Source organism: Eptatretus burgeri, chromosome 2 (assembly GCF_056783735.1).
Source record: "Eptatretus burgeri isolate ZD-2024b chromosome 2, Ebu_testis_v1, whole genome shotgun sequence".
In the NCBI taxonomy this organism is placed as follows: Eukaryota; Metazoa; Chordata; class Myxini; order Myxiniformes; family Myxinidae; genus Eptatretus; species Eptatretus burgeri.
In genome coordinates this window covers 127,587,672-127,597,671 of record NC_140962.1, presented here as the reverse complement: position 1 = coordinate 127,597,671, position 10,000 = coordinate 127,587,672, and the positions used below count along the sequence as shown (strand labels likewise).

General features: G+C 40.4%; 1 protein-coding gene across 1 annotated transcript in view; it reads right to left on the bottom strand.

Annotated features, from left to right (window-relative positions):
• The window catches only part of LOC147033054 (calcineurin-binding protein cabin-1-like), a 124,258-nt gene that overhangs the window by 108,153 nt on the left and 6,105 nt on the right, over nt 1-10,000 (bottom strand). Inside the window, exons 3-6 of the mRNA XM_085871165.1 lie at nt 9,800-10,000; nt 3,688-3,927; nt 2,035-2,161; nt 600-718 (exon numbers count right to left, since the gene is read on the bottom strand). The exon at nt 9,800-10,000 is cut by the window's right edge and continues 33 nt beyond it. Coding sequence (XP_085727291.1) covers nt 600-718; nt 2,035-2,161; nt 3,688-3,927; nt 9,800-10,000 — 687 coding nt within the window. The remainder of the gene's footprint in view (nt 1-599; nt 719-2,034; nt 2,162-3,687; nt 3,928-9,799) is intronic.

Here is a 10,000-nt window from a genome sequence, read left to right as displayed (position 1 = left end):
AGTTATGCAATCAGCAGCGCATGCTGCATATGACACAAATATTCAAACACAAGGCAGTTTTAGAAATTTCATTGCTCCCATTAAAAAGAAGGAGCTGATAGGTCCCCCACCTTTTGCGTGTTATGACGAATAGATCTGTGTAATATGAAAGCTAAATCTTGAACATTTTTTGAAACATCATGTACAAAAGGCAAATTACCGAGATGGTTGCTATGGCAACCTAATTCAGACAATCACAGCCGTGATCTAATCAGGTTGAAATAAAGATACAAGAAATAGATATATGCAATATGAAAGCTGCTAAATGTTCAACGGTTTTCGAAAGATCATGCATATAAAACTACATGGACAGATTGTCGTCGGTCAGACGGAGCTAATTTTACTGTACTCAGTCTCTAACCTTGGCGGATGGATGAGGGACAAAAAACAAAAACGATTAAATAATAAGTATAATAAGCCAAGGCATAAAAAGCCCCTGTAAATGAAGGATCACATTATGCATTTGATTTGGGCCAATGGAGAGAATAGCCTGAACCTTTTAACCATTCCCTTTGAATGTTCAGGGTGTGTGGAATTCTGGACGATAACCATGAACTCACATAAAACTTCAGCAAGGCCCCATTTGAATCTGTACAGCAGGCACGTCGACCAAGCATTTGATGAGCAGAATTCAGCAACATAATAGAAGAAGACATGAGAGGAGATTCTTCTGATATGCCTGAAATAAAGGAAGAAAGAAAATGCAACATTGTGGTGAAAATACACTGCTGTGCAAAAGTTTGAGACGTTTTACATTTTTCAACTATGATGCACAACGAAACTAAAACTTTATGTTTAATGCAAATACATCTTGATGAACAAGAAAATCTTATTGTAAGGCAGTAAACATAAATAACTGCATGGCTAAAAGTATGTGGACACCTGCTCGTCCAAAATCTCATTCCAAAATCATGGGCATTAATATGGAGTTGGTACCCCCTTTGTTGCTAGAACAGCCTCCACTCTTCTGGGAAGGCTTTCCACGAGATGTTGAAACATTACTGTGGAGATTTGCTTCCATTCAGCCACAAGAACATTAGTGAGGTCAGGCAATGATGTTGGGCGATTAGGTCTGCCTTGCAGTCGTGCAAATATATATTTGTATATATTCGCACGAAATATATATTTGTATATACATATATATATATATATATATATATATATATATATATATATATATATATATTTTTTTTTTTATATATATATATATTTTTTAAATATATATATATATTTTTTAAATATATATATATATATATATTTGTATATACATATATATATATATATATATATATATATATATATATATATATATATATATTTTTTTTTTAATATATATATATATTTTTTAAATATATATATATATATATATATATATATATATATATATATATATATATATTCATCTGGATAAATCTGTAGTCTGCAGTGCAAAAAGTGGGCTTTTCGCTTTATGGGCGTGTTGAGAGGAACATCTGACAATGAGTCATCAATTAAATTTGATGTGAAAGATGAGCTATGATAACATCATATTAGCTGCTCATGTATCATTTACTTTGAGTTGTGATTCTAATTTTTTTGAAGAATTTGATCAATGTGAATTAAAAATTGCTAAATGGCAAGCTTGCTTTCTTTTCACCCAAACTAAGCTTTATGAATAACAGTCAATCTTGTTGCAATAGTAGAAAACATGAGTGGAGGCTTTGAGTAAATTGGTGATGCTCATAACAATCATGTATTGCAACTCCTGAATGTGTTTAATACTTTTGCATAGCAGCGTGTAAAATAATAAGAGGGGTTGTGGTGAAATAAAATAGGGAGAGGGACATTTCTGATCAATGGTCAAGGGTGCTACTGTAGAGAAAGATATTGAGGGGCAAGTTGTGGCTGTGGAAGCATGAAAGCTTTCCGAACCTGCAGATGTAACTTAGAAATTGAGCATGGGATCAGTGTGGAAGCATGAAGTTAGGAGACAGTTGTCAGTGATGAAATTAATACCTTGGTGTCTTCTGATTTTTTGGACACGCTGTTCTTCATGTCGAATGATACGGTACAACACCAACCATGGTAACTCTGGAGAAGGAGGAGGCTCCATTCCCTCTACACCGAGGAAGCCTTCCAGGAGCTGTGCAAACATTTAATAAATACATTATTCTCAAATTAAAGGCCATATACAATATACAAATTGCATATATATGGGGGCAGGAAATAAATAATTAAATTTGGGAAATTGAGGGGGGAGGGATTTCGGTTAAAAGAAAGTAAAATTGGAAGATAAAGAAACATTTGCATGCATCATTAATGTTCAAATGTTAATGTCCAGAATTTCCCACTCGTATAAACATAATCAAGCTCATTCTAACCACCGATTCATTGATATTAAAGATCGGTAACTTCCGGGTGACGTAGAAAGCTGAAATTTAGCATGCCACTGGACATCGAAGCCGATACACAAGGAAAAAAAAAATCACAGAACCGTCAGAAAGCATCCGTAAATGAAAATATAAATGAATGAAAATAAATAAATGAAAAAAATGCAGGTGAGCGACCTGAATGTGTTAAAGACTTTTGCATAGTAGTGGGTAAAATAAGAGGAACTCTAGTGAAATAAAAGTGAGAGGGACATTTTTAGCCGCATCTCACTTGCGAGACGTGGCTCAAAGAGAGCTCGGCGTTGTTGTTCTTCTTCTTCTTCTTGTGAAGACAAAACTTTTAAGACTCGGCTCTTTTATATACAGGATCCGGATCTCCTTAAATACTAAACACCTGTACACATCCTCACATTGAGGGTGCCTTTTGAGAGCGTCTATCATGAACTTTTAAATATATTCAGACATTTGCTTTAAAGTTTCGAAAAGTTCACGCTACTATTTAAAGATTATTTCATTTAAGGTATTGTAATTTCGTAAAGACACTATTTTCTTGTCATGAACGACGATCGTCCAGGACGGGTCTCGCTATTGGCTCCGTCAAGGCACGTGACGAAATATCGGAAGTTGTTGTTGTTGTTGGTTTTTTTGTTCTTCTTCTTCCTCTTCTTGTTCTTGTTCTTCTTCTTCTGGTGAAGACAAAACCTTTGGACGCGGCTCTTGGACACATTTGTCCTTGTTCATCAATGGTCAAGGGGACTACTGTGAAAGAAGGTTAAAAAAAAAAAAAAGATAAAAAAAACAATCGCAGCGTAAATGAAAATATAAATAAATGAAAAAATTAATGCAGTTGAGCGACCTGAGAGAATGGGGAAGCACACCAGAAAATAAATAAATAAATCACAGAACTGTTGGAAAGCATCTGTAAATGAAAATATAAATAAATGAAAAAAAAACATGAAAAATCAAATGCAGGTGAGTGACCCAAGACAATGGGGAAGCATGGTTCATTATTGCTTACAATGGGTAAGTATACCCCACTAGTATGAACATATTTTTCTCCCTTCAACCATGCAATAATTCAGACAACTTTAACAGTTTCTCACTTTCTGGGAGAGAGATTAGTTAAATGTTATCAGGCTTTGTCAAGAAACCATCAATACTCAATTGTTAATGGCCCTCAAAAATGAAAATAATCTGAAATTATAAAAATTACATTTAATGTATAAATTGAGGTTCCATAATAAAAGAGAATGCACTCCCAGATCTTGCATCAAAATACCTGCACAAGGCTAGCTGTGAGTCCAATAAGGGGGGGTGTGAGAGAAGGGTTCAAAAGAATATCGGGATCCTCTGCAAGACAGTGATCTATGCCAGCAAGCAGGCGGGCAGCCGCGTCCTGCCATGCAGTGCGTGTTTCCGATGAGATAGAGGGTGCACATGCTTGCTGTAGTGCCTCCTGCAAAGCTGTCTCCGAACATTCCAAGCACTGTGCAAAATCCTTTAAACGCAGCAAAGAATTCTGTGGGTGGGGTAATGGAAGACGGTAGGAGAATCAGAATGAAAAAAATAAAACTGAGTGTAGTGTGGACACAACATATTCAAATAATGCACAGATCACAAAATGGTGAAACCTACAAGATCTGAACCACAACGCGATATGCGAGAAAAGCTCAGAGGTCCAAAAATTTGACCACAAAATAGTCTTCAACTGGGACAAAGCAGGTGATGTTTTTAAGCCTTTGAGACTCAGAAAGAAGGAAAGTTTCTCAATTTTTTTTAACAACCCCCATATCTCAATTCCAAAGAAGTAAATTCCTCACTCTCCGAGTACTGATCTTACACTTCCCAATGCCAAGGAGTACCTTTGGCTGTGACTACCCTTCAGCTCCCACCTCTTGTTTTCCTGTGTTGTATCATCCTCCAATTAGTGATGCTCTAAAACCTGGTGGCACCTTATTCCCCAATGGCAAATCTTTCCTTCTGTACTTGGTGATGACAAACGTCCCCACAAATGTCTCCTGCTCCAATTGGTTCATCTGATCATATGATTGTGAGAGTCAACATTCCTCGGGCATTCTCAGATATCCCCCTCGACAGTGCCGACAAGAGTACTATTTCACTCAGGCAGATTGGCAAGGACTACAAGCAGACATCTCAATTCAGAACTTGTCTCCTGTATCTACCACCCTGATATTAACTCAGCATCGGAATTCTTCCACATAAACCTGCCCTCTCTTATACAGAGATCCATCCCATTGAATCTTCAGTTGTCCGCACCTATGGTATGCTGAAGCCTGTGGTGAGGCAGTTGCTTTGAAACAACTTGCCTTCACCACCTGGAAGGCAATTTCAGATCATTGCACAAAGCCTGCAATATGTGTGTCCACTCTCAGGAGAGCAAGAAAACAACATCTGTCGAAACTCAAGGTTGAATTTTCAAACTTGTCTCCCTCCTCTAAAACCTGGTGGCACCTTGTTAGTCTGTCTCTGGAGCATGCTCCCCTTCCATCCCTTCCCTCTCTTCAAATGGCACCACAACCAACTCCACTCGTGTGAAGGCTGACTGCCTAAATTCTGTGTTTACTTCCAAATCTTGTGCCCCCATTATCTCACAGTCTGTATCCACCCAATTCAGTCTCACCCAACTGCTCGTGAACTCTGCCTTTTGCACCGAAGAATGTGCAGCAGTTTCTGGCAACCCTAGAATATGATTCTACAACTGGATCAGACAACATCAAATCAAGTCCTAAAACGATGATCTGCGGTTCATGCACATCCTCTTTCTGCTATTTTCACCCTATTATTTACCTCGGTCATCTTCCATCTGCTTGGAAATCAGCCAACATGACCGCATTACATAAACAATAAAAGAGCAATCAGAGATTGCAGACCCTCACGAGGACTTGTTTTGTGTGGTGTTTGAGTAGCTTTGTGTAATATATTGTCACATCCAGGGGATTAGTTAAAACCCTACCTGGATGGATGGCAAAGCTTCTCCGTTGAAGGCTATAACCAAAACTCGGGGAGTAACGTACTAACGCAATGGCTGGGAGGCGATCCACCCAGGAGGAGTACCGGAAGGAGCACGGGGAGGAACACAGCATAAGGCACGGCACCAGGACAGCTCAAAGGAGTTTATCCGGGAACCCACTACAATTACAAGAATAGTTTCTTCAAAATAACCACATTTAATGCACAAATATTTACAAAGACGATAATGTAAAGGAAATATTAGCAATAATAAATAAATAAATCCGATGGCCAAGGCCTCGCAGAATGGACATGGTGAAACACAGACAAAGGGTGACAAAATGAAAAGAACCCCCCCACACCCTTTATAAGTATAAGTATACTGGTACTCAGCCTGGCCCAGAGCTGGTCCTCGTCGAACTCAGAATTTGGAACGCTTCCACCAGCACGTGAACACGCAGGCAATATTGCACAGTCACTTGTCGCAGAGCACACATGCACACAGTGGCGCTTCTCTTGCAGCTTTCCACATGAAGGCTCCAAATGTCCCAACCTTCCTCTTTCTTAAAAGGTGCCACCTGCCTCGTGTGGTCCTCACATCTCATCTCCATCATCAATAAGGTTCTGGTCATCAATAAGGATCACACCGACCTTGTGTGCGTGTTCTGCCGAACCAGACGGGAGCCTTCCACACTTCACACGTGCAAAATGCGCCTGCCTCTCCTGTGCCTTTAATCACTCCCTTTCCTCATCCAATGCAGTAGGAAACTCAACTGCGCCAGCAAACCTTCCTCTTTTATCATCCTCTGTCCTCCGCCCCGGGGCGTGGCCTGCTCGCCCCCAAAACCTGGGAAGGTGAGGCTTCTCCTGTTTGCTGTCATTTCAGGGACGTGTTTCCAGCTTTACAGCCTTGCTTGAAATATTAGATATACAATCAGAGATGGGGAATCCCCCGCCATTTAAAAATAATTGAAATCAGATAAGCGGTTTACCATTTATTACAAAAAACATTTTTTTCAAGATGGCCTCCCCAGTCGGCCATCTTGGATCCAGCCACGCCCAAAGTCAATAGGGTTCTTCCTTTTCAGGTGGTACATGTGTGACCCAAATTTCAAATCGATATGGCGAACAGTTTGAGTTATCGCACTCACAGCTATAAATGTTGACGCCCAGCCAGCCGGACTGACGGACAGCCGGACGGACGACCCGGGTGATAACAATATCCCCCTTCGCCACGCGGCAGGGGATAAAAAACAGGTAAAGTCACAGAAGGCAATCACGTAATGAGGGACTTATTTTTACTCCCTAAGCTAATTAACACCGCACCACCCTTTGTGTGGTGACACGTAACACTTAAACTCACAGATACCCTAACTTAATTCCATCGAGAGGGTTCTACTCGTCTACGGACCATGCTACACTACACCTCGTACAATGCTGACTTCCCGATTAAATCCTTACATCTACTACCATAATCATAAAAGTATTTTGTGTGGTGCTTGTGTACTGGTGTGTTACGTAATTAATCATAAACATAACAAGAACTGTCTCTTTATAACTGCTGGCAGTGATGACTGGGTACCAAGACGTCCCGCTTTGATGCAACCCCACTTTGAATGGACACCTGAGCCTGACCCATGACTATTATTATTCAATTGAATTCAGAATGGGATTAAAATAAATTCAATTTAAATCAAAGGGAAGACCAAATAGGTACAGTCCTGAGTCATCAGAAGGAACCTGAACAAGCAAAGAGCAAAGATGAAGTCTTGAGGAGGAAACGGGCTAGGATTCAGGTTTCAGATGCTAGTTCTCTACCCTCTAAACCCATCCAGGTGCAGCCAAGTGAACCTTATTCAAAAAAAAAAAAAAAAAAAAAACAACATTCAAAAAATCAAATCATTCCGATTGCCAGACCATGTGTCCTATCAATATGAAATTTAAAACATGTATATTTCCCATCACTACTAGATCATAATTTTGAGGTTTCATGTCAATCGATGAAGCGGTTCAAGAGAATTTTTTGGAATATTTTCACTTAATCCAATATGGCTGCCAGCCCATGTGACATCAATTATTCGTGAATAGCCTGGTATCCCGAAGGCTTGGGTAATATCTGTGTGAAGTTTCCCCTTGATCTGTCCAGCCGTTCTGAAGAATAGGATTTTTATAGGTTTGAGAGTAAATCCTACTGTATTGGCTGCCAAACCATGTGAACGATGAGATTGTGTGTGTGAACGTTTTATTCCTCATGGATAGTCGGTCACACGTGCAAGTTTCGCCTCAATCTGTTCAGCCATTTCCGAGAAGAAGGTTTTTGAAGGTGTAAAAAATAATAATAATAATAATAATATGGCTGCCCAATCACGTGACCGATGACATCATTATTAATATTTTTTTCCTGTGGACCAATTTATCACCATATGACCCTCAAAAATTTTCATCCTGATCAGATGAAGCGTTCTACATATGCAATGATGATGTCATAATGAAGGCAACTATGATGTCATAAAAAATAAATATCACACTTATTCCCCATGAGGAGTACATGCTATGTGGCAAATTTCAATATTTTTCCTTTGTGTGGTTTCAGAGATATAGAGGTCCAAAGTTTTTAAGTTTTTCCAACTTGGCTGGCACACCACATGACATATGACGTCATAATTATAATTAAAACATTCTAACCAGCCTGGTGTTGGCTCAGTGGTTAGGGTGGCGGCTTGGGATCCCAGGGTCATGAGTTCAAGCCCCCTCGGTCGCTGAATTAATACACCAGGGGGTTGACTCAGCCTGTCATCCTTCGAGGTTGGCGAAATGAGTACCAGTTCCAGTGCGAGTACTGGTAGAGGGGCACTGCATCAGCGACACAGTCACGCTTCAAGCAATTATAGCTACCCCAGCAGCTAAGCTGCCATACGACCACCACCAAAACATTCTCCATTAGTAGTCACTCCTATGGTGAAAATTTGGTCTCAATCAGACAAGCGGTTGCAGAGAAAAGCACTAAAGTTCTGTGCGGACAAACAAACTGACAAATAAAGAGACAGACTGACAGAGAGCAAAACAAACAAACGGACCCAAATGCAATGCCCTCTGCTCATTCAAGGGTAACGAGGTGCAAAAACCAATCCCCTTTTCTAAAGACCTACCAGCTTACTTTCAATTATAAAGTTCATGAAATCCATCATCGCAATCGGCAAAATCCTTCTTTTTCTCCAACATCCTCATCTCTGGTCATCAATAAGGATTCAGACCAGGTCACTACCTTGGACATGCTGCTTCTACTCTCCCAACAATGGATGGAGGCCCTCAATATCAGACATGGATCAGGCAAATCTCCTTGGACATATCTCAAGCTTTCAGTAAAGTCTGGCATCCTGCCTTCCTCTCCAAACTCTCTGCTTATGACACCCAAGGCCAACTCCACACATGGTTGACTGACTTCCTGTGCTCTTGTATCAAATGTGTGGCTCTCAGTGGAATCCTTTCATCTGCTCTCCCTGTCAAGGCTGAAGTGTCCAGCAACCCTAATGAAACTGCCTAAATCCAGAATCACTGCTTTGCTCCACTCATCGATTCCTCTTTTTTTCCCCCACCTGTGGAACCACCTTCCACACTCTCTTCAATGTCATTCTTCCCTCCAGGTCTTCAAACAGCCGTTCACCATGATCTCAAGTCATTGCCCTTCCAAAACCATAAATTCTACACCCGTTAAACCACTCCTACCCCTCACAAAATTTTGCTTATGTATCCATCTTAACCACCCTTTGTGTTCTCCCCTATCCCTCATCGTTGCCTGCATCCCGTTTGCCCATCTCCGTTCATTTTCTCCCTCCACTCTGCTATTGGCATTTCCCCTTTCTCCTGCTGTTCCCTCATCCATTATGTGTTCTGGCTCTTCCATGAGGCTTGACGTTGTATACAAAAAAAAGAGAGAAATAGAGAGAGAGTGAGAGTGAGAGAATGAATGAACGAACGACAGAGGAGATTAAAAAAAGAAAAGAAAATTAAAAAAAAAAAAGACAAGGAAAGAAAAGACAAAAAAAGGAAAGAAAAATCACTTTTGCATCATCACCAGAGATTGTGTACCTTTGCAAAACCTTCCTCTTCAGTATTGTATGAGACTCAATTACTCTTAATTGATTTTCCTCTCTACCATCTTGACTTTTTTCCATCCATCCTTATATCCACCCTCTTCATGTACTGGAGGTGGTATTCCTGTATATGTTGGCGATACCCTTCCCCACCATCCTTGCACCTCCTTTTTCTCGCTGAATACTCTAAAGGAATGTCTCTGGCTGCATCTTCCTGCCTGCAACAACCTCTTGTTTTGTGTGCGCTTAATGATAACCTAAGCAAATGAAATGAACATTGATGAGCAGAATGCTAGTCGTCAAAAGAGCTGGACGAAAGTACAGTACCTGCAATAATAAAAGCTGTGCAGGTCTTTCTGGAATTGCAGCTGAAAAAGATGTTGACTTTGGAGATTGAGTTGGCTGTGACACCCCAGCAATAGTGCCTCCACCACTCCCAGCCCCTGAAGTAAGGGTGGGCTGCAAGAGGGACACGACAGAGGAATAATCTTTGGCCTCAAAAAGACGCTGCACTTCCTCCAGAGATTG